This window comes from Ctenopharyngodon idella, chromosome 19 (genome assembly GCF_019924925.1).
Source record: "Ctenopharyngodon idella isolate HZGC_01 chromosome 19, HZGC01, whole genome shotgun sequence".
NCBI lineage: Eukaryota > Metazoa > Chordata > Actinopteri > Cypriniformes > Xenocyprididae > Ctenopharyngodon > Ctenopharyngodon idella.
This window is the reverse complement of record NC_067238.1, coordinates 25,543,970-25,569,830: the sequence shown is the minus strand read 5'-3', so window position 1 is coordinate 25,569,830 and position 25,861 is coordinate 25,543,970. Positions and strand designations below refer to the sequence as shown.

Below are 25,861 nucleotides of genomic sequence, written 5' to 3'. Positions count from 1 at the left end.
TTCCAGATGTTACTGTGCTAACTAGGTTCACTCATTAGAGAACTGTGGTCACAAGGAGCCCAAATGTAATATTGTACTAATCGGATGAAGTGGGCTGGCTGGAGGGGAGATCAGCTAATTGCATGGATTATACAAAGACAGAATATGAAGAGCCTCTGTCTTATCCTTTCTCTGATTCTCATGTTCAGTTTGAAATAGGGTACGTCATTCCCTGTTTCCCAGAATCTCATGGATTGGACTTTGTTGTTCATATGGATAGACAAATGGAGAAGAACAGAAGTGGTGTGTAAGGGAGGGAGCGAAGAGAAGAGGACACGAGCTGTGCCAGCCTCTGAGTGCCACCGTAGAGAGGGAGAGGGAGTGAGTAACGCAAATCTAAAAATGAAAATGAATGAAAGAGAAGAAGAAAGCCTGGGCTCAGAAAGCAGCAAAACAGAATGAAGAGAACACACGGAGGAGGGAGCTCTGTCCAACTGGACCTGATGAGAGATTAGACGTGATAACCACGAAGAAAGAAAGGGTGGGAGAGTGAGCGAAAGAGGAGGGATAAGCACTCTGTGTGGCATTAGGAGTGTAAGCTCTGCCTGGTATTTATAGTTCAGAGGGCCGCAGGAGGAGAGAGCTGTCGAACAACAGTGTCTCTAAAAAAACAGATGAGAAATGAGGAAATGGAAGAAAGGATTTAATTCAGGACAAGACAGATGGTATAAGTGAAAGGACCACTAATGGAAATTACCTACCTATACTTTCAGGAAGGAGGAATGAGAGAAGAGCCCCAGCTGTCTTGTAATGGCATTGTGAGTGAACATTTGTGACGGACCAGGGGTGCATTCTGCTCTCTAAGGATAATCAGAACCTTTCCTACTTTGCGTTCAGCATCATTGCAGGGATTTAAAGACCTGTTTAACTGGGACACTGTGAGATCAGATATCAGAACACTTCTGCCTGCACATTGGCTGTGGCTCTGTGTTTGGTCGCTGCTTTATGAGATCATGCAAGCATCGCGGTAGTTACTTCACTGCCTGTTTTGCTGACTCACGTTTCTGATCGCAGCAAAAGGACCATGTCTCTGCAGTTTGTGATCAAATGACCATGACAAGTGGAGATTGAACTACATAACTAGTAGGGCTGCATGATTAATCATAGTTTAATTGTGATCACGATTTTTGAAGCGTAATCGCCTGCGGTATTTTGCAGTATATCCAAACATGAATTTTGACTCTATTGTTTGGAACTGTGGTTGCTGAATGCACTTATGCAACTGTGATGCAATACAAAATCTTTTTTGTTGTTTTAATAGAAAAAACATAGTTTGGAATTATTATAATTAATATTAGGAATTTTACTGCTTCTTAAGGTTTTACCAGTTTTCATAATGTCGAGAGATAAGGTCAAATAAACATATGAGTGGACATTTTCTTAATTTGTGCTTATGTGAAAGTGTAAAAAAAAATCTCAAATAAATGCAATTGTGATTAATAATCACAATTATGTTTTTTGAGCAAAATAATCATGATTTTTAGTTTAACAATTATCATGCAGCCCTAGACTTGTCCATTAATTTCATTCATCCCTAAAAAAAAGTCCCCAGGATACCTTTGTCTATCTCCCTCTTTTCCCCCACATTCTCTCTCATTTTCATTTTCACTTTCACTTTCAGTCGTTTCTCCTCAGCTCCGTTATATATTTGCAGAGCTCTGCCAAGGGAATGATGATGACGTACCAGCTCGTCATTCACTTGTTTATTGCTCGATTGGACCTTGTCAACCTGCATCATAAGACTCTTTATCATCTGGACCTTTGAATTAACTTGCTAGCTTGCTCACATGCACAGAGACTCTTGAAGAAAGATTGCTGCACAGATGTTCTTCATTCAACCGCAGGAAACTGAGTAACCACGGATTTTGAGTGCTTAAAATTGAGAGGTAGAGCACTCTTTACTGTGTTTACAACAGATCTCACCTCGGAGAGAGCAAGAGTGGCCTAGGTTTGGGGGAGGAGGGGAGCGTCAGTCCTTATTAGTTGTGAAGGAGGAGCTCTTGTCGAGTTTGACATGCACGTGTGAGCCAAACTGGTTGCTTAAGCTGAGCTTTGATATGGCAGCAAACGGGAAGACCGGCGAGCGAGGAGGTAGAACGTGCGAGCTGTAAATAGAAAAGAAGGAGGAAGTGAAAATATCTATGCATTTTCGCTCAGCTGTGGACTTGATTTTCAACTCTGAAGGAGAGATTTCTGATTCCAACCAGAGTGTGTTTGGATTAAAGGTGTGAAACACCACACTCAGAGACATGTCAGGAAGACGAAGACGAAGGAGAAGGTAGATCATTCTGAAAGCCAAAAGGAATAAGTCACCAACAGAATGTGGCCTGAATTTTGCACCGAACGGAGCCTGAATGCTCATCTGCAGGCTCTCATGTGCTGCACAGGTCAGTTTCTATTTGTGTTCCTGTGCGGATGTCGTCACCTAGTCACATGGGCACTGTGATTTGCGTGTCAGCGGATGTGTTCTTTGCTGATATGTGTCTGTCCACTGTTGTCGTGATGCTGTATCAGTGTATGAGCCCACGTGGATGAGCGTGAACATGATGGTGTGAATTTCTGTACCATGTTTGCCCAGCGCAGGGCGTGTAAAGCAACACACAGTGACTCACTGTTCTGAGAAACGAGAATGTGCCTCTGTGTGACTGTCACAGACATTCGGAAAAAGGGAGTAAGTCTCTTTAAGAAGAACCTTGACACACATTTCCTTTTAAACTACTTTTGCAATAGTGTGTATGTGTGTGTGTGCTTAAATTTGTTTCAAAAGTGGGTGTGTGAGCTTTGTGAGAAGCCAAAAAGGTGTGTTTCCTGTACTCATTAAGGTATTAACTTCTGTTAAAAAATCAGAATGAATTCCCACACAAATTCCCATGGTAGTAGAGGACATATGTTGTGAGTCAATCATTTTGTACAGTAATTTACTGTAGGAATGAAACATTGGGTATGCAAAAACATTGGTTATGCAGTTTGTGTATATGACTTTTTAGAAATCATTATATACACCCCAATTTTATTAGTGTAAAATTAACTAGCTATAACAAGCTAATTCAGAAAATGCTAACTTGCTAATTTGATAACGTGTTAGCAATAGCATGGTATAGCACTTGCTGAATGAGTACAGCAGTATAAAGCATTTAACATACTTGCTCTCAAACCAAGCCACATGCACCACTTATCACCATGATGGTAACTCTCCAAAAACCCACATTAACAGAAACTCCTATAAATTAGCAAAACAAAACATTAGTCACTACTAAATCTCCCACTTAACATTAATCTTGCACAAAAAACATTATATAACACTTAATTTTAACATTTACTTTCCCTTTAGAGTGTCATGGCAAAGCATGCTGGGAAATAGAAACCCCAGCCCAGTTTCAGTTAAATTTAAGTTCATCTAAATTAAAAGAAATAAGTTCATAAAACTCAAAACTATGAAACAGTTCAGTTTACTTAAAATATATCAGTTCTGTGACCTTGAAAGAAAGAAAGAAAGAAAATGCTAAATACTCATAAAAGTTCATTTGACTGAGTTAATTTGTTTAATTTAAGTTTGTCCTACTCAAACCAAATAATTATTTTGAGTGTTAGGGTTTACATTTAATATATGAAGTGATAAAATGTATATTTTGAATGCAGTCACTTTTGGATAAAAGCATCAAATGATAAGAAAAATATTGCACACTCACATTTATATTATTCTTATAGTTTATTCGGCGAGAATCTGTGGTAGCGTGTGTGACATCTACATTTTACACACACATCTACATTTTGCATCTTCAGATGTGACTTATCTAATCAGACATTTTTGGAATTGTCCATTTAATAATAAAAGCTTGAGGTTTGGTTGTAATGTATATGTGCATGTATATTGTGTATTTGAGAGTAGGATGTTCTGTGTGTGCTTATCAGAGGAAGTGGGCCGTCTGCAGCACATGGTTGCTTAGTATTGGTATGTATCCATAGCAACCACATCAACTGTAGCCTCACAGTTAGAGAGGCCAATAGAAAGAGGCAGATAAAGAAGGCGTGTAATGAACTCATAGAACAGCAGGACTGTGATCAATTTCTATTCTGTGCTTGGCTGCATCACTAGTCTGGCATGTTCAGAATACAAAAAAACAAAATGCCTGAAGTTTATGTTGCAATTCAAAACTTTCTGCCCATAATTGCTTTTTTGCATTGTATTAAGACCTTGCCAGCATCCACTGCATTAGGTGTCAGATTAGGACTGTTATCCCTACATGTGCTGAATTAGATGACATTCGATACATTATATTTGTGCAGTTCTAGGGTATGATGCATTACCAAGTCTCTATCAGCCTGAACATTCACTTATCATGGTTTTCTGAGCCATGATTCATGTGTGACTTTGTCAACCTCCTACATACTATAGTAAGTTGTGGAGAATGTAGGTCAGGTGACAACGTTAATGAACCTATTAACTGGTCTTTTTTTAAACTTTCAGCCCAGTTTCCAATTTTACCAAACCTCTGCTAATGTAGCTACTGCTGTAACCTGTTTTGCCTGTCGATAATTTGTTTTATATTGTGGATTTAATGAGGTTTTATACAAAAAAATATTTCAAGGGTGTTTTAAAAATGTTTCGCCAGGAAAAAAAAAAAAAAATTTCTGTCAAATATCAAATTGAAGTAGCTTATCATTTTTGTATAGTGTTTGTATATTGTATTGTTTGTATTTGTCATTGTATTTTAAACTAGTCCGTTCTTGCAATGAAAATAGCCTGGTGCTGACATTACATTAAAAAAATAAATAAATTATAAATACACACATACTACTGTTGAAAAAATTGGAGTCGGTAATATTTCTAAATGATTTTGAAAAAAGTTTCTTATGCTTACCAAGGCTGCATTTATTTGATTAAAAAAAAAAAAATCATATTCATATTTTTGTTGAAACTTATACATTTTTTAAAGAATTATTTCCTGAATAAAAAGTTCAATCTTCAAAAGAACATGTATTTTCTTCACTGTAATTACCCCAAACTTTTTGAACATTAGTGTATATACAAAATGGCTTTCTATTGAATTGTGACCACAAGTAAAATATATTTATTTTATATTTTCATGTAATAATCATTTAAATACATTATTTGGCATTTTACAGTTAAAGTCTTTTCTATGTTTGACGAATTCAGGCTATTTAACGGACCGGAGGGATGCTTGTAAATAATACGGAGCATGATGCTGTAGTCTTCCTGTTGTGTTACATAATTAACCCAATCTCTCTTCCTCCCCTCTTCTCACCTCTTCCTCTCTTTTCTGCTGTTTCCTCCTCGATCTCTCTTTTCACAGATGAACGAGACAGGGTGCAGAAGAAAACTTTCACAAAATGGGTCAACAAACATCTCATAAAGGTACAGTCCAGCACACCAGGTTATTTTAGTCTTTTCTGCTGCACTGCGTGATGATAAAGCCTGCTGCCCGCTGGGCTCCAGTCCTGCTGAACACACGTTCACACTTACACACAAGACTCAGACTAATCTCTTCAGTATTAGGACACTTGGAGTAAAGTGAATCTTGGAAGTGAATGAGTGTGTTATAAATTGACCAATAACAGCAGTACCTCCACAGTATCCATATGACTCTGAAAAGACATTTGGTATGCTGTCATGCTCTAGAACTATATTTGTGTGTCTGTTAATCCTCTGTATCTCCTGCCCTACTGACTACAGATCATGAGAGCAAAGAATGCTGGGTATTTCAAGGGCAGGGCAGATGACCAACCACAGAAGGGCCAGAGTTATGTGGCTAGAGATAGTGACCTCATAACTCTGCTAGTATTACTGTAATGTAGGTCAGACTTTATGAGATACGTTTACACAGCGCTGCTGTAACGTTAGACGCTAGAAGTAGCAAGTTATACAGTATACACTAGACCAGGGGTTTTCCAATTTTAAGATGCCACGGACCCCCGAATATGATCATCCTCATGCAAGGGAATTCCATCCTAAAATTTTTAAAGGCAGCTAAATAATTTATAAGTTTAAAGACCCAATTTATACAGTGAAAATATTGTGCAAAATATTATTTGGAAAATATTTATGTTATATTCCATTTTTTCCTACTCACTATAGTACTTCAAGATATAATTATTTATTATGTATTTATATAATCACTGGGGGTTCCTGGACCCCAGTTTGAAAACCCGTCCTAGACCTCTGTGACACTTTTGGTTCCTCTTTATCAGAGATGGCAGACTGTCTTTTTTTACCCACGTTATTACAAAACACAGATTGTGTGTCCACGGATATGCCATTTCAACATTGACAGTCTAGGATTATCTCTGATTATTATTTCCGGAAATCAGCAATTATTCAAATGTTTCTTTTTGACTGTTGTAGCATAGCTCACATAGTTTGACATGAGTCTCATTAGCAGATACTAAATAGGCGGTGATACCTGTTAGCGTTTGTGTTTACATATCTCTCTCCATCTCTGGCAGGTGAACAGGTATGCTGTTATCCTCAGGCAAACACTGACTGATAAAGCGGCATGTGTAGTTTGTGTCACGTCAGTGTGTTTTCTCTTTACACACTTCTAACATAAACAATGAGCTCATTGCAGAAATGTGGAACAGGTTTGAGAGAGGTTGCACAACGTACCTGTCCTCAGGAATGACTGCAAACTAAAACACATTTGAGTGTGACATCTTTTATTATTTAATACCCCATCACATGGGTATTACTCCAGTGCCCAAGTATAGTTTGTTATTCTCTGTCCATGGAAACGGGGCATCCCATGATCATACACCTGCGATAAACACTGAAGTGACCTGAGAGAGACAGAAGTGGAAAGAAATTACTACATTGCGCTCAGAGAGTGTGGGAACATAAATGCAACCAAAACGTTCTTTGTGACATTGATCATGTGATCTCTTTTTATACAGCCTTTTTTGTTTCCATTGAAGCACAAGATGTTCTTTGGTTCTTCTCAAATCATACTGTAGAACATGATTTTAGCTCAATACTAAGAAATTCTCAAATTCATGTTAATTTTTTATTTCAGCTTTTTACTCAAATTATTATGCTAATTTGTAATGGAAACAAATATAATATAATCAGAAGCTTGGGGGTTTTAATGTCTCTTATGATCACCAAGGCTGCATTTATTTAATCCCAATGCAGTAAAAACAGTAATATTATGAATTATTATTACATTTTAAAATAGCTGTTTTGTGTTTAAATAGATTTTAATATTTATTCTTGTGATGCCAAAACTTTTAGCAGTCATTACTCCAGTCTTCAATGTCACATGATCTTTCAGAAATCATTTTAATATGCTGATTTGGTTGATAGAAAGTTGAAAAGAACAGTTAAAATAAATTATAAAGTGAGGAAATGGAGAGGATAGAGAGACAGAGTTGTCAGGATGTTCTTTTATACTCAGCAGATGGTTCCTCTGTGGCCCTGTGGGGAGGCAGCTGTGTTGGATCTGCTGTATACAGCTTAGGATCTCTGAATCCACACACACGCATGTGTCTGTGTGTATGTGTGTGTGCACTGAAGTACAAAACTTCAAGATCCTCCATGTTTTTCTTGTTGCTTGTTTACTGGCCCATCTCAATGAGTCTGGTGCCCTCTGCTGGTTCGAATTGGTGCACAGCAGTTGTCTCACTGTGAAACTATTTTACTCAACTCTCTGTGGTTTGCAACCAACCAAAATTTAGATTGCTAATAGTCCTTTAAAAACAATTTAATGGTTAAAGTCTGTAACAGAACATGGCAGTTATAGCACAAACTCTATTGAAACTGTTACACTCTTGCTCATAATACACACGATTTAAACATAGGGTTCTAAAAGCTATAAAGAACTTAACCATCTCATTCTAACTCTGTTTCTCTCTCTCCAGGTGCGAAAACACATCACAGACCTGTATGAGGATCTAAGGGATGGGCATAACCTTATTTCCCTGCTTGAGGTGCTGTCTGGTGTTACATTGGTAAGAAAGCAACTACCATTACCTTAACACACACACAGGTTATACACAAGTTTGATTCCAATGCTTAATGCAGTTCTCCTGGGTAATTCATGTGGCAGAGATCTGCTTTATTTTCCATAATGCAATCCAGAGCCACATGGGAATCATGTCACATGAGTTGACCTGGGGGTTAGGCAGTGTCATGGCTTGTTGCTGATGTCGCTGAATGTATATACAGGTCTTGCAGAAATAGCTGAGTCTGACATGCACTGCAGTGTGTTGAAATGACATCTGCATTAGTACATTATTTCTGCACTCAATCTTGCCCACTCCGATGGCTTCGGACCATGACGCACTGGGGCAGACTGACTGACGGGTGGATTAACAGAGACAGACTGCTGACACACCACATGCCCTCTGCGATATCTCTCTCTCTCTCGCTCTCTCTGTCTCCATTGTTTTCTCTAATCCCATTTTATTGTTGTTGTTTTTTATATATATTTTTGATTTGCAATTTTTATTTGTTTTTCTTCACTCTCTCCCTCCATCTTGATTTAATTTTTTAAACTGTTGTTCCGCACATATATCAGCCCTTCAACACTGTTTCTGTCTTCATCCTTTCTCTGTGACCCTCTCTATGATGTCATCAGCACAAGGGCGTGTCGACTCTGCGGAGAACATCTATGTCACGCGCACCCCCACTCATCCTGATGGGTGGGGAGGATGAGGAGGATGGAGCTCAGGGAGTATGTGTGACCCCCACCCCACCCCAAATGAAATGCACACAGTCGCACACAGTCATCTCTGTACACTGCATGGCGTGGATTCAAAGGGCAGGTCAATTTCATGATTATGCAAAGGGGAATGTCTAATATGCCGATGCATAATTCATGATACCTCACATAATTATATTTAGTACATTTAGGTGTTTGAGAGACCTTGCCTTGTATACACACTTTATATTCATTTCACTTCAGTGCTGCCAACACTCCATCACATTCAATCAAATGACTTGGCCACGTTTGCCCTATTGTGGGGTTTTTCTGCTCACCAGTTTGCAGGTTTGCTGTACACGCTGCTGTATTTGTGGGTGATAGTGAGCATGCTTTGCATGTAAGGGTGTGCGAGTCTGCTACGTGACCTCAGTAGAGAGTAGTGATAGACCGATATATTGGCCAGGCCAATTAATCGGATGCTATTTGGTAGGGGTGTGATGAGATCTCGCGAGATTAAAATGTGACAAGATTTCTCATCGAGGTGAAAAGCTGTCTTGTGATATTGCCATGATAGAGTGTGAGGGTGAAATTAGGATGGAATATGCCGCCGCTACGTTCACGTTATGCTTCCATTGTTGTTTTGCTTTTTATTTTAATTCAGTTGGATAACGGTCGCTTCAAATCCATCCAGCTCATCCAACACGAGCTGCAGCACTGTACATAGTGCAGCAAGAATCAGAGTGCACTGATCACGTGACAAGATGACTGAAAAGACCATGGCAGAGGATTCTTTGCACAACAGAGCCTAAAGCATTGGACAAATGTCTGATCTTACAGAATGCCTGCTTAGCACCGCCGCTCCCTATTCATAGAGTACACATGATTGCGAAATAGAAAGTGAAAATAAAATGCGAGCGTGCGTTCAAACGCGATTTCAATACCCCGCATTTTGAAAGCGGCTCCCTGTCCCTAGTTGTAACCATCTCTTAGCTCTGTTTCATGCTTGAAGAAACATTTGGTATCTATTTGCACTTTGAATATTGAGAGAGTACTTTAATTATGGTTGCACTTATTGTTTGCACTTAAGACTAAGAGAAAACTGTGTTATTCATTTTTATTTATACTGTTTTTATTTCTATAATCAATTTGTGGAAAGGAGTTCAGTTAGGATGTCAAAAGTTGTAGAAGCTCATAAATCATGTACAGTTCGAGGGTCTGAAGAGACTCATGAAATCGATGAGTTTGTGGCAAAACCTTTTACGGTGCTTGAGTAATGTTGTCTTTTACTTCATACTCAGAAAGTAGAACTACAATGACATTCATCACAAGATGATTAGTTAAAACATTGCAAATGCACCTGCAGACTATTTTTCTAGTCATGTAACCTATTTAGTCATTTAGAATTTCTCAAAAATACTATGTAAACATCTTGTCTCATGAACTCAATCTCGTGTCTCATCTTGTCTCGTGAGCTAACTGTCTCGTCGCACCCCTAATATTTGGCCATTTTGAGATTATTGGCCATGCTCACTTGGCTAATTAATAGAATTAGCCATTCGGCCTTGTTATTAGATTTGGTGTATTTATGTTTAAATAAATGAATCCTTGGTGAATTGTATATTGGTATTATATCGGCCATTTACTGCCCTGCACTCTAGATATTGCTATTGGTCGCCCACTAGTAGAGAGATGTTAGTGAACAAGAGTGTGTGATGCAATAGTAAGTTTAGCTTTGCTGGTTGAATGGTTTGCTAATGGTGACAGTATGCTAACTATTCCCTGTAACTCTGAGGCAAGATTATTAATTACTGAAAGTGTAAGAGGGTCTTGTGTCTCTTTGCAGTGTGCTGCTTTTGCTGCTTTCAGGCTTGTGCTAATGAAACAGTCCTGTTTTCTCACAGACCTCTAATTTGCTCAGATTATTAGTGCACTCATCTGCATTCTTTCTCTCTCTCTCCATATAGCCCAGGGAAAAGGGTCGCATGCGATTTCACCGACTCCAGAATGTGCAGATTGCCTTGGACTTCCTCAAACAGAGACAGGTATGAGTTTCTACACTTACCAGGGTTGCCAGGTTTTCACAAAAAAACCCTGCTCAATTGCTTCTCAAAACTAGCCCAATCATGTTTCGGGGGGGTAAAATCTGCGTTTTTGGTGTGGTTCCCCTTGTAAAATTCGCATTCCAGGGGCTAAATATCATGTTATTTGGGATCACTTCAACCCGCGAACATGGAAAAACAACCTGCGGCAACAGTGTTAAAGTAGCCCAATTCTTTTCTCACTCTCAGAAATAACCAGAAAGTCACTTTTTACAGATTGTCAGTCCTTTATTGTACAATTTCAAGGATAAAACTAAATATTCACAATTGGGTGGGCTAGGGTAAGAGTTGAAGAGTCAGTCATTAAAGTCTCATATTCATCAACTACTATTCTGAAAATTGGGTTGGACTTGTCCCCTTTAGTGTTGAGGCTGGATAACCTCACTGGTGAACTAATAGAATGCAGATTTAGGGGGTTTGGTTGAGACATTGGTTGGGACGTCTCTGTCCTCAGTCTCAGTGTGCTTCAGTCGCAGACATGGCTTTGAGATAACATGACCTGGAGTGATAGATGTTTCTTGCCCCATACAAGCCTGTCCAATCCCCTCCCTGATCTCACCCCAGCACAGGGTCCCTAAGCCAGACAAAATTCCAACCAGCACCCTTCTCCAAATACACAGTACATAGCTTCTGACAGCTGTAAGCATAAGAGGACAACAAACACCAAAGCTGCCCTGAAATTACATTAGATCACCAGTTTTCTTTCACTCGTTCAGTCCCTAGGCATTGTTAGCAGATTCAAGCAATGTTATGGTCTTTTTGGAGCAACCAGTGTGGTTTTTAACATTGAAAAAATATATCTTTACCTCATTTAAATATTTTCTACTAATGAGAGCCCTTTTTGCCTTTAATGCAGGTCAAATTAGTAAATATACGCAATGATGACATCACAGATGGGAACCCAAAACTGACACTGGGATTGATCTGGACCATCATCCTTCACTTCCAGGTAAGTTCACCTTAGTCACATCTGTGTCCTACTTGATTATGTAGTGTTCAACACAGCATGGCAGAGTTAGAGGTGACTTTACTTAATGCTACTGGCTGCTGTTTACCAGCCTCTCGTGTCCATAGCTGTCAGTTTGAGTAACAGGGATTTGTCCATGGCAAGAATAAGAAAACTCAAGAGGGAATGGTGAATGATGTGATGGGTAGAGAACAATCCTAACTCTGAATATGCTCAGGGGCCGGTTCATATGGTGTTTCAAAAGAAAAGCCCTGCCAGTCTGTCTGTTCTGCAGGATGAGAGGACAGGGGTTGCGGACAGTTCTAGACAGGCACTGCCAGCCTGCATGTTGATAAAAAAACATGAATGGACCCTGCAGAGCACATTTGTGAAATGGCCTTATTTTCCATACTTATGGGTCAAGCTAGAAAAGTAAGGTCTGCTGGATGGAGTCTGCACTGCTGGGTGGTAGATTTCAAACCGTCCCATTCATAAAGACAGTTTATATAGGTTGCATGATAGTTTATCAGAAGCATTAAATAGATTTTTTTGCACTTGCTTGTTGCCATGTCCAGAATATAATACAAGCATACTCATTGCAGATTGTGTAAACTGTACTAATAATGTACTAAAGTAATCACATAAAAATGTGATTAATTTTTCTAGAAAGCCTAATTTGTGGCAGTCTTATCAAATAATGACTCAAGAAAGATATATTTAAATCACAGTTGTTTCTGCTTACAATTATTCTTCGGAAATGCATTGTGAAAAACAGTATATTAAACTCTTCTATATGCTCTGATTGTATGCTTTACATTTTGGTTAATATAGGACATCCATCTGTGAGTATTCCATGCATACAGAAAAGTGCAGTATACAGTCGTGAAGTGTTCCAATCTGAGCATAACCATAGTCAGCCATCAGCAGTGAGAAAAGGCCACAATGCAAATTTGCCAACTTCATAAAGACTAGCTGTTATCAAATATAATGAATGAAACCATTATGACGCATTATTCAACAAACTCTCTATTGATAATACAATAGATATATATTAAATATTCATTTAGTATAGTGTTCTGAACACTAGCTGCACTTTTCAGGACTGTCCAGCAGGGGGAACTGTTGTTATCAACAGATTGGTGACATCACAAGGTGACATATGCAGCTGGTTGCCAAGGAGATTGTGTTTAGTATGACCTCAAAGCGTTTTCAATCGGCATGATTCAGCAGAAATGAATGGAGGAGGCAGAGGCCTCATGAAGATGGGAAATAGCAAATCAGGTGGACCGAAAGAAAAATAGACTACGAAATTGAAGTGCTTCTGTTTGTTTCACAGTGCTTGAATCTAATATCTTACATTCACTGTATTTCTAACAATACCTAGAGAGCAGATATTTGAAACAACTCTCAATTATCTTGACAAATTGTTGTAATTGGATCAGAACAGAGCAGGCCAGTGGCACACAAATAAGTAGTTGTAAACTACATGTTGCATCTCTGGGGCGAAACATTTGAATTCATGTGCACAGGGATAGACAGAGGGGAAATGGGATGGATTTTTTTCATAACTTGCTTAAATAAGAAACAATGAAATTGAGACACTAGTACACGAAACCGAGCATGCTAAGTATGGCAAGGTTTTGGAGAATCTGTCAACAAAAAAAATATTTAAAGGATGAATAAAAGGCTGGAAAGAAGTGGAAAAACACTACAGAACTGTGTAATGTTGTTGGAGTGATGAACAATTTATCCCTGTCATTGTACACTCCAATTCAAGTTGGTCAAGTATAATATAGCGTGACTCATTTAGGGAAACATCATCCAATAATCATTTCAGCAGATGCACATTAGGAGCCATTAGGAGGAGTATTGGAAAACCACCCCTCTAAGTGCCATTTTTGATGCCTACTATACATTTATCTCATACAGCCGAGAGAGACTAACAATCCAGCCTCCCCCGCACTCAATCTGGGGCACTTAATTACTTCTGTTTTAAAACCACCACTGTAATTTAGGCTAACAGCAGCTTTTTGGAATTGTTTTGGATATCCTTATATTGACTTCATATATTTTTGTCTAACATCACGATCCTGTGGGAAAATACCAATCAGGCTCCAATGTATTATCCCAGGCTGCATTTGTGCCAGCTGTCTCTGTCACAAAAAGACCTAATCTGATTGGCTATTATTTATGTTAGTCACATAAAAGGTGGGGTTGTCTGGCCAGCAGCAGGGTTGTTTGGCAAGGATTGTAGTGTGCTGAAATCTTATGCTTTCAATCTGCGGGAAAAGGCTGATAGCTGTGTTCTAGTCTCTATCTGTCAGTAAACAGAAATGATCTCCTTTCTCAGTTACAGTAGAGGAGACTCTGGATGCATAACAATTAGGTTAAAAAAAGTGGGCTCAGCTGGCTGATTATCATGGTATCAAGGATCTGATTGATTTATTACTTGTTAATTCATCAGCTTCCTTTACAATTATGCTGCTTCTGATCACATGACTAAATTCCATCATAGTGTGTTTATTTTGTGTAGGAGTTTCAATAGTAGAGGGATATCTTCATCTTCATGCCTACAGCCTCTTAAGGTGAAGTCATGGTTTACCGCTATTAGCCAGATCATGAATTTCATGTGAAAGTGAAAGATTTCTCCATGCAGAGTATGCAGCGGGTCCAGTTGGTCATGCGAATTTGCCACATTGACCAAAAGACAGCTGTTTGCCTGCAAAATTTAATCAAAATTTCACTAATGAGACTACACCAAAGGGTAATAATAGCAGCTGTGAAATAATATGCATGTTAGGGGGCAACAATTAAAATTTCAAGTTTGTTTTTTTCTGGCACTCTCATGCTGCCAACCAATTGAAGTCCATTGGATTGTTGTGCATGTGTGCGAGTGTGCTGAGCTCTGAGCTCACCAGGAATCAGAGCGAGCGAGCACGAGAGGGAGGGAGGGATGAGCACGTGGATAGGAGGAGAGAAAAAGAGAGAGGAGGAGGGAGAGAGGGAGGAGGAGGAAGCTAAAGCAGCAGCAGCGTATTCTGTGAGGCTGCAGCAGACTGGAGATGAAGCTCTTTTTTCCGCTGGTGCCTACCAGCGAGAGCAGAGGAGCTACCCAGCAACTGAGAAGAGGACACATGCAACCTGCTATTACTGGAGCCCCTGGCTTCCTCTCCCCCTTGCAGGCCTCTTGAAGCACATATACAGCGACACATATGCTTTCAATTTCAGATTCGGGATCGCTGAACCCTGCAGACACACACATGTAAGCCACACGTTTTAATTTGCACCCAGGTTGTGCAAAAGAGGGCGCCGTATCAATCGGATCAATTTCGCCATGCTTGACTGATGGAGCTACGCTTTTTTCAACACTGGAGCAAACACTCTTCTCTCAGGCTAGCAGTTCAGCTCGTGGTTGGGGGTGTATTCCTCTGGATTTCCTTCTTTTCCTCATCCAGCCATGGTTCAACTATCCTGCCCAGCCCTGTCCTGGCAGCGTTCTAATTAGATTCCACAGCCAGAGAAGCCATCAGTATCAGGGAGCGGCACCTTATCAGCTTTCGCTCTTTCTCTCATCCGCTCACCCCAATCTAGGGATGTATACTGCTTAGTGGCAGAACAAGGAAGACAGGATGACTTGAAGACATGTCTACTTGATATATGAGACTGGACTATGTGCTTAACCACTTCCATAACCAGCAGTGTCAGCAAGGGGAAAGTGGTTATTGAGGTTTGCTGGCTGAAGGTGAGGTCTTCACTCATGGTAGACACTGTCCTCTTTATTGACTTGATTGTGCTGGCGTCAGTGAATGGGATGCCAGTTCCCGTGGCAGCAGAGGCGAGACGCTTAGTACCTAGCCCCTCCCCTTTTTTCTCTTCAATGTCTGGAGACTTGTTTTAATGGAGCTTGCATGCTTGGGAGGTGAAACACTCATAGCTACAGGTGTGAAGACCAAACATCACCTTACTCAGGCTGTTTATGCTTGGATGATGATGGGAACAAAAGATGTTAAGCTCTGTGGCTAAATTGTAGATGAGCTGCCTGACTCTGCACTTTTGTCCATTAGCAGCTGATATGAGACCTGTTACACAGCTTTATCGTGAACAGTTTCCCACAGGACTACCACGACTACTGTTCAACACTTTACTACCCTATGTGAGTGCAGTAATCAATAATTTATACTAAAGATATCCAGAAAGGCAGGTGTTTATGCATCTTACTGTACACACACAAATACAAGATCAGACATGTTTTTTTGTTTTGTTTTGTTTTGTTTTTTCAGTTTTTAGTTGCGTGCAAGCTGATGATTAGTGCATCCTAATGCCAAGATATTGAGCGTGTGCATGTGTGCTCACAGGAGTACATCTGTCTGCAGTGCAGTTTTATTGTGGTTCTCACCTTGAGGAATATCTACAGTGGAATAGTGTGTCTTCGAATGCCTTGACAAATGGCTTGCTATTTAACACACAGCCTGTGAAATGGGCTAAAAGGCACCAACTCTTCAGTCAGCGCTGCATCATCTCTGCATCATGAGAGAGTGAAAAACATCAAAAGCCTTGCCGTAGGATTTTAATATTTTATAAAGGACAGTAACCTATATACAGCATCATGTCCTAGAGGCTTGCTAGGACCCTAAGTGATGTTTGCTTTAGGTTAACTGCAATATTGCCTAAATGACATCAAAAAAGAGGAGACCAAGCAACAGGAGGAACGACTTCAGTCCACACCTAAAGTTGGGACATCATAATCTGGGAGAATCTCAACATGTACCAAACCCTGTTGTCATGGTTAATACCTTTTTGTCTTGATTTTCACTTCAGATGAGTCATAAACTTAACAGCATTTAAAATTACCTTAACAGCCTCAGGCTGACTGTTTTGTGAACTGCTCTGCTCTCGTTGTGGACGTCTCTTCATTTCTTGCTTTACTTGTTTCCTCTTTTTTCCCCTCTTGACTTCTATTTATTGTTACTCCATCTCTAATATGGGGAGCTCCCTTGGTTGTGTGAAACAACCCAGGGAAACTGGACCAGGTGGTGCTGCACCACTGTCCCCCAAAAGAAGACTTCGCTTCAGGCGAAAACGAAAGGGCAAACAGAAATTAAGAAGTTCCGAAGGGGAAGACAAGAAAAGCCGCATACTTGAAGAGAAAGAGGGTGGAAGCGTTGAATTTACAGTGGAGTCTATGTCAAAAGCCCCTGATTCAACCAAATTGGTATCTGGCCAAAGAAATACTGAAACTGAAACGCCTACCAATGTAGTCCTGGTTCCTGGTATGGCCCCAATATTTGGAAGCACAGGGACGTTGCGAGGCAGCAAGATGGCCATTCTTTCTCCAGATCCCAGTCCAGCGTGGCTGGGGGCACTTCGCCAGTTTGAGGTGGAAGGACTTAGCGAGGAGTCTCATGCATTAGAGCAGGGCAACACAACACCTGGAGGCGGAAGAGTGTACAAGGTTCGGGAGCGAGTTCAGGGCATATTAGAGAGACCCTGCCTTTTACGCTCCAAACATGGTGATCTGGAAGTAGAGGAAGAAGGGGACGTGCATGGGTCAAGAGAACTGATGTACAGTGAGCCCTTGAAAAGCGAGAAGAAGGGAGTTGTTCACATTCGTGAGTTTGGAGGGCAACTTTGTGTGGTCCGAACTGTCTATCCAAGAGACTATGGGTCACCCGTCTGGCGCAACAAAGAACTTGAGGTCCATTCCGAACCTCCTGCTGCATCTCCAGTTACTGAAGACATTATGAAAATACAAGTCTCTGCAACTCAAGGACGACCACCCGGGAAGAACGTCTCTGCCAAACCAGCAACAGCTGCAGCTCAGGAAAAAAAGGGGAAAGAGTTCCTATTGGACAACTCTACTCAAGTAGCTGAAGGCTTTGGCCTCCCACCACAAGACATTCAGTCTTCAGGTTATGCTAGTGATGTGCCTCTTACTTCGCCCGAGACGGGAGGTGCTGTCCAGACTGACTGGGGGAGCTCCTCTGATGTACTTGATTCTTCTGTGCTTGAAAGTCCCATCTCCCCACAAGAGATACCAGCTCAGCCTTGCAGCCAGGTTAGACTCTTTTTTCTCTGTCTACCTAAAGTTCTTTCATGCGGCTTTTGTAGCATAAAAGAGAAGAGTTTAAAGTCGACAAGGCTTGGGTGTGGATTGGGTGTATGGTTGTTTTGCATTTCATTGTATTTCTACACTACTATCTATAGTGTGGCTTTTTACTCTCAGCCAATCAGTGTAAAACACAGCAGATCCTTCCTGACCCTCTCCCAAGAGCCTAATCAGTACTGCCCAGACCATCTCTCACTGTCTGCCTCCTTCCCTTCCCTCCATTCCTCATTATTTTCCTACCCTCATACCACCCACTCTCTTTCCTGTCATTCCTGATGCTCTATGTTCTGTATTAGAGTGAAACTGTCTTGCAGTGCCAAAAACACGATCACTAGTGATGTTCACAGACACTTTGTCAGCTGTTCATCTTTTTTCTCACTGCACCAGGGTAAGACTGCTGCATATTTGTGTCTGTCGCCCGCCTTCCCTCGCCCTTTTGCTCCACCTGCACACTCAAGAGTTATAGCTGGTAGAGAGGGATTTCATGGCCTCGTTACAGATGTTGCAGCAGTGTGCTAGAAGATTTATTGGTTTGTTAGCAGGTTTACTTGGTTTATTCGATGCTTAATCCTAAGTATGTTCAAACCATGACTCTGCATGGTGTTTCAGTGATGTCCAACTGGTTATATTTCTGTCAATGTTCCAGAAGTATCTTAGAAATGCAGCAAAAGTGTGGAAACTAAAACCAGCAAGTACACGCCCAGAAATATGGATGAAACAGTAACTGGCTGAATGTGTTTAAATGCAGTCTCAGTGATCTCTCACTGTAAAGCAAGCTGTCTTCGTTGGAGTTCAGTACTGTATGTGCCGTTTGCATTCATATTGTCATGATATTTCCCTACATATGATTATGATATGGATTTGTTATGTATTAATCAGGCCTACAAACTTTTGAAATGTTTGCTGTCTTCATTTTTGCTTTCCTTTCTTTCAATTACATGACATTTACATATTTTTAATATTTGTCGATCTGGTGGATTTGTGGATTAGCATTTTTATTGTTTGGTTTTGGTTTTTTTTGTTGTTGTTTTTTTATTTTTTTTTTATGTTATTTGTCTTATGTTGTCTTGTTATTTTGTGGTAAGCTATTATTTTTGTTTTGTTTAATTTCTCATATGTCGCTTTTCTGATTTTCTTTACTCATACCATTCTCAAATACCCTTTTACGATGCTGATTGTAGCCCTTCCTCCACTATCCCTTATGCCCACACTACTTTAAAGTGTTAAATTGCACATTGGTACGTGTTCATCTTCCGGTAACATGCTCCGGTAACAAATTGGACTATTTGAAGAGTGCAGCTCATCACAAAGCATGACTGTCTTGACTCTTTAATAAGGTCACATACTCAGTCATCTGCACTCTGATGGAAATACCACCATGTCACATTATGACCTATCCACTGTATTTATGACATGTACAGCATGTCATCAAACCCAATTTAATCTATGCTGTCCTGGTAGATTCTTCTTGAGACTAATTTGACTCAAGTGGTCTTGTCTGGCAAATATGTTTGATGATGATACCAAAAGAAGAGGCAATGTTTGGGTGCATTTTTATGGCTCAGAGCCTGGTTGATTGGACTAGCATTAGAAATCTGTCTGACCTCACCTTCTAAATCACCTTTTAGAGTAAGAGGCTCAGGCTAGAACAGTTACTGTTCTATTTCTGTATGTCACCAAATTTGACCAAGCTAATCTTGGCCTGCATTGACTTGCATGACTTAAAGATCTGTGATTTACTCTTAAGTCTGTCTGTTCTATCAGATCTGCATTTATTCCAGGATTTAATGTGTTCCTTGCTAACTCCGCAAGAAAAGAAGCAGGCAGGGATGCGAAGAGTAGCATACGAGAGGAATGACAAAGGAATACAGATTAGAGCCTGGCACAGACAGATACTGCGGATACTGACTCCCTTTGTCAAGAAGAAGAGGGAGTAAAAGTAGAGTAATAAGATAAGTGAAAGGTTTGTGGCCTAGCTGCGGGTCATTTGAGCCTTGGGGCCAGAGATACAGAGGCTAGTCCTAAAAATATACATTTGCAGACAAGTGATGCTCGACCTTTTTAGTAGAAGTATGAGATCAGTTCCCCTTTACACAGTTAAATCATTTATTGACGTGCAGATACAATATCAGATCTTTCTCTTTACCAGATTTCTGAGATCTATGTGAGCGGTGAGTCAGGCGACCTCACGGCAAAAGAGAAGCTGCTAATATGGAGTCAACAGGCCACAGAGGGCTACCCCGGTCTCCGCTGTACCAATTTCTCTTCCAGCTGGAGCGATGGACGCTTGTTCAATGCTCTTCTGCACAGATACAGGTTCTCACACACGTTTAAGTATAATGAGCGCTCAGTTTAAAAGGATAGACGCACATTAGGGCATCAACACTCATGATCTCATGGCACTGTGATTTTTAGGCCGGACCTGATTGACATGGGAGTGGTTGCGCAACAAAGTAATCGTGAGAACCTAGAACAGGCCTTTGAGATTGCGGAGTCGTTAGGGGTTACACGACTTCTAGATGCTGAAGGTAACATTAGTGTTTTATCTTTCTTTAGTTTTCATCCATTCTGCATATGAAAACTCCATTTGTCTTTGATCATCATTCGCTTTCTCAATATCTTTATCCTCTTTCTACATCAGATGTCGATGTGCCGTCGCCAGATGAGAAATCTGTCATCACGTACGTCTCCTCCATCTATGATGCTTTCCCCAAGATCCCAGAGGGTGGAGAAGGCATTGGAGCTCATGTATGATCACTTCACAGTGCACTCACTCTCTATAAGTTGCACCTTCTTTCTCTACTGAACTTTTGTACCTACAAATTACACCACTGTAATTTGTCTTTTATTTCCCCTTGTTTTCTTACATGTGGTTTCTGTTGTTCAGGAGGTTGACCAGCGGTGGACAGAGTACCAATCTGGCTTCTCTTCTCTGCTGCAGTGGACCAGGCAACATACGGCCCTCATGGCCAATAGGAGCTTCCCCCACAATCCTGTGGAACTCAAGGTAAGAAACGTGAGGGAAGGAGTCATAAAAAGAAAAGAGCAGCATTTCATAAAGATTAAGCTTAAAAGATAATTTTATGAAAAAATATCTCTGTTCAACAGTCTAGTGAGTTGCCTCACTTCCTACTGCATACAGCCTAAACTACCATTCAGTTTGATAACTTTTATATATCCTTTTCAGCACTGAATGCAATGTTTTTTTTTAATCCATTATTTTAGATTTTTTGCAGTGCATTCTAGGATTGCTTTCTCTGTGAAGGATACATACTAACTTAGAATTTGGCTTAAAAGAGGTGTTTTTGAAGGCAGCAAAAGGAATTACTTTATGTCCGATACAAACTTGTGATGCCTTAAATTGCTAATCACCGTTTGATGTGATCTTACTTGGCTGCTTACCAAAAGTCTTCTCTTCCCTAGGCACTTTACAATGAATATGTCCACTTCAAAGAAACCGAGATCCCTGCAAAGGAAAGAGAGAAGAGCCACATTGAGCACCTTTACAAGCTTCTGGAGGTGAGAAAGAGACGAAGATAAAAAGAGAATGACAATAAGACAGAGAGAGATTGAGGCTGACCTTGATTCTGCAGCTAAATGCAGGCAGCACTGTTCACAAGAGGCACAGTGGAGCTGCACATTAACAGATTCAGGCTAATGTAGAGCGCAACGCTGTCATGTGGGAGAGGTGGAAGACTGACAGTATAAAGGGAACACACATGCACACACTCAAAAAACACTAGGATAGCTTCTTTTCATGATTGATGTTTGTGGATGTTGTTTAGGCGTGGATAGAGTTTGGACGCATTAAGCTGCCTCAAGGGCTACACCCTAATGATCTGGAGGAGGAATGGGGAAAACTGATCTTGGACATGTTGGAGAGAGAGAAAGCACTGAGGCCTGCTGTGGAGAGGTTAGAGAGTCTACTTCTAGATAAGATGATGGCTGCATTTAGAATTGTAGCGGTTTAAAAAGAAGTTCAGTATTTGTTGATGTGTATTTTGTATGTAACTTTGTTTTTAGATTGGAGTCACTCCTACAGATGGCCAATAAGATCCAGAACACGACTCTAGATTGTGAGGAAAAACTCACACTGGCGAAGAACACTTTGCAGGCTGTAAGTACGGCAGTATCTCTATGTGGGATCTGTCTCATAAGCTCTTTTCCAAAAACTAGTAAGCTGCCTTGCAGTCTTCTGTCTACATAGGCAACTGCCTTCTGAAATGGAAGCTCATAATTGACTGATTTGGAACGCTCATAGGCAGCAGCTCTGCCTGTATAAATAGCACTCGTTAGATACTAGGGGCTTAACAGCACATGTACGGACGTCACGGTTCGGTGCATGCGGTCAGACGACAAATACAGTTGATCACAGGGCAATCCACACTCCAATCCAGAAGGGGGCGCGCGGTAATGCAACGCTGTTTGCTAACCGCCACAACAGGAAAAAGCACAGAAGAACAAACAATCTATTCATAGATATGTTTACGTGTTATCTCTTAACCAGTGTTTCAACCATGGAAAGACATCAATAAGCTTGAGAATAATGTGTCACGTAGCATTACATTTACCTCAGGCAAGTTATTTAATGTCCACAGCATGTTAGTTCAGTAGAGAAATGAACTCTAGAGGGAAACAGTTCACTAAATATATGCACTATAGCTTATATATTAATTTTATTTACTTTACCTGTTAGTAATGTCTGAATTTAATAAATTTAAATCAATTTGTCATGAAAACAAGTTATGACAGTAACTGTGTAAATGATTATATTTAAAAAATTAATTGGAGTAGAAAAATAATTATTCTCCACCCTGCTTCACCGAACCCGTACCAAACCGTGACTTAATACCGAGGTACGTACCAAACCATCATGTTTGTGTACCGTTACACCCCTATTAGATACTGATGTTAGCTGCTAAGCTACATAGCACACAAATATTGGCTACAATATCTGTTTTTAATTAAATTACCATTTAATTAAACCACCAAAAGATTAATATTACCATCAAGGATACAGGCAATGCCACCTTCCCAAAAGAAGGGATGTTACAAGAAAGACCATTTAGAATGTTACTTCAAACAGACTAGATGCCTTGAAATACTATCTCAGTAAGCAACTCACTTGGATTTTGGACATATATTGACAACTCCTCTGAGATAACCCAGTTTAGTTTGTTGCATGAAATAACTTGGATATTTATCATTCAGAAATGTTTAGTGCTCCTTTGAATCCCTGTCTTCTGTCTTTCCTCAGGACATGTCTCAACTAGAGAATGGGCAGCCAGTGCGGTGTGAGAATGAATTGGGGTTGTATCTGCAGGACTGTGAGGGTCTAGTCAGACAACTTCACAATGACCTGCAGGTCCTTCGAGATCAAAAATACTACCAAGTGGAGCAGCTGGCTTTCAAGTAAGAGGGAGAAAAGGGAAAATAGAAAAATGTGTGTGAAAAGCAAAGCAGAAAGAGGGATGGGATGATTTTGTCCTTGTTAACAGTTACTAAAGATTAATTTGATTGACGGGGAAAGATTTATGTACTATAAACAATAATCACAGTTACCACAATTATAATTATTCACAATTATTTTAATGACAATTAATTATCAGCCATTATTTTTTGTTCATACTGTTGGCATTTTAAATGATGTCTGTTATGCTCACCAAGGCTGCATTTACTGTATTTGATCAGAAATGCAGTTAAAACGTAATATTGTGAAATACTATTATAAATTAAAATAATAAAAAAATTCTATTATAATATATTTTAAAATATAATTGATTCCTGTGAATTTTCAGCAGCCATTACTTCAGTCTTCAGTGTCACATGATCCTTTAGAAATTCAACATGCTGATTTGGGGCTCAGGAAACATTTCTTATTATTGTTGAAACATTACTTTTGCAGAAACAACAACACTTTTTTTTTTTTTTTTCCTATAGTTTTTTTTTCCCCATCCAGCAGTCTTACTCCTCAGGTCATTTCTTTCTTGCAGGGTGTCATGTCTGCAGGAGGAGCTGGTCTCTTTGCGCCTGCAATGTGCCAGTGTATACAGGAAGGGTCATTTCTCCACAGGGGGTCTGCTGGGAGAGCACGCTGGTCAAAAGGGTTCGCCAGGAGGTCTGGCTACACTTGGAGCACAGACACTCCTAGGAGCAGTGGGTGCTGCGGCATCCCTGCTTAGGCGGCCGATGTCTCGCGCAGATCTGGTAGCCATGTCCTCTTCCGAAGATGAAGGCAGTCTGCGCTTCATCTATGAGCTGTTGGGATGGGTTGAAGGGACACAGGACCTACTGGAGCGAGCCGAGTGGGGTTCTGATCTGCCGTCTGTAGAACAGCACCTGCAGGACCACCACATCATTCACACAGCAGTGGAGGATCTTCTGAATAGCCTCAAAGAGGCTCGAAATTATGAGGTACATGAACTATGAGGTCTTGGTATCAAAGGACCTTCCACACCAATTCTGATGTAGTCTCAGCTTCAGGCAGCATGTACACAGACCACAATCAGGCTGTTCACTGAGTGCACTTAAAAAATGGCTCCAATAAGATCAAATGAAAATTTACACGACATAAATATTTAGGCGATTGAGTGATCGATCGAAGCTCATGAATGGTTGTATACACTACAGTGTATTAGCACTCACCAAGCGGCAAATGCAAGTAAAATTTGCAAAAGCTGCCATTTAATTATGTATATTTATAGTCTGAAGTTTTTTTTTTTGGTTTTTTTTTTTGGACATTGTGTTAATTTACAGTACACACGAGCAGCTCATGAGACGATGTGCCAACATCTTGTAATGAGAATCATTTATAAATCTGTTATGCACAAATGAGAAGCTTAATAAGGTCTTCCTGTGGTTTTCCACCGAAATAAAAACTCTATCGATTTAACAATTAAAGGGATAGTTCACCCAAAAATAAAAAAAATGATCCTATGATTTACTCACCCTCAAGCCATCCTAGGTGTATATATCTTCTTTCAAACGAACACAATTGGAGATATATTTAAAATATCCTTGCTCCTCCAAGCTTTATAATGGTTGTGTTGGGGCACATTTTGAAGCCAAAAAAAAAAAAGTATCCTTCCATAATAAAAGTAATCCATACGGCTCCATGGGGTAAATAAAGGCCTTTTTGAAGCGCAGCGATGCATTTTTTTAAGAAAAATATCTATATTTAAAACTTTAAATTCAAATATCTAGCTTCCGGCGGATGACCGTACTCATACTGCGCAAGTCGACTTGCGCCAAATGAGTAACCTCTGAAGTGATGTATGACGCAGGATGTAGGAGTAGCGTAAGCTTAGACGCCTCTCGCGGTTCAAAAAAATAGGGCTGGGCAGCAAACTCAAGCTCCTCTTCTCTTATATCGAAATCCTCCGACATTTCTCTTTAAAAATGATCGTTTTAGACTTCAAATTCTTTACCTGTGTTTTGTTTTGCTCTATCCTCTGCGCTTCTTCGTTCGTCATTATGTCATGCGTCGGGTCAGGGGTTACTTTTCCGCCGCAAATCGATGCGTACGGCCGCCTGCCGGAAGCTAGTTATTATAGTTAATAAAGTTTTGAATATGGATCTTTTTCTTACAAAAACCCATCGGTTCACTTCAGAAGGCCTTTATTAACCCTCTGGAGCCGTATGGATTACTTTTATTATGGATGTATACTTTTTTTTGGCTTCAAAATGTGCCCCATCACAACCATTATAAAGCTTGAAGGAGCAAGGATATTGAAGGAGCAAGGATACAATCTCTGATTGTGTTCGTCTGAAAGAAGATAGTCATATACACCTAGGATGGCTTGAGGGTGAGTAAATCATGGGATAATTTTCAATTTTCTGGTGAACTAACCCTTTAATAGCCAAGGAAATTAGGACATAAATATTAGTGTTGTAATTTACAGTTGTAAAATTGATTATTTTTTATTAAATGCTGTTTTTATTTTACAGTATAATAGTATTGGTACTAAAATAGTATATTTATTTATTTGTTTAATTTTTATAATACATATTATTA

At 40.0% G+C, this 25,861-nt stretch overlaps 1 protein-coding gene across 26 annotated transcripts in view; it reads left to right on the top strand.

Annotated features, from left to right (window-relative positions):
- Positions 1–25,861, top strand: part of macf1a (microtubule actin crosslinking factor 1a) — a 182,457-nt gene that overhangs the window by 68,696 nt on the left and 87,900 nt on the right. For 13 of the 26 annotated variants that reach the window (XM_051872298.1, XM_051872282.1, XM_051872290.1 and 10 more), the window contains exons 1-10: positions 16,708–17,796; positions 19,997–20,163; positions 20,263–20,375; positions 20,489–20,595; positions 20,735–20,854; positions 21,271–21,366; positions 21,633–21,760; positions 21,871–21,964; positions 23,105–23,259; positions 23,841–24,261. In XM_051872298.1, coding sequence (XP_051728258.1) covers positions 16,723–17,796; positions 19,997–20,163; positions 20,263–20,375; positions 20,489–20,595; positions 20,735–20,854; positions 21,271–21,366; positions 21,633–21,760; positions 21,871–21,964; positions 23,105–23,259; positions 23,841–24,261 — 2,475 coding nt within the window. In that variant the 5' untranslated portion in view covers positions 16,708–16,722. Of the gene's footprint in view, positions 1–1,626; positions 2,427–5,354; positions 5,417–7,911; positions 8,002–8,630; positions 8,727–10,660; positions 10,739–11,651; positions 11,745–16,658; positions 17,797–19,996; positions 20,164–20,262; positions 20,376–20,488; positions 20,596–20,734; positions 20,855–21,270; positions 21,367–21,632; positions 21,761–21,870; positions 21,965–23,104; positions 23,260–23,840; positions 24,262–25,861 lie in introns of those variants that run through there. The other 13 variants (XM_051872299.1, XM_051872291.1, XM_051872294.1 and 10 more) reach the window with 5 other exon arrangements.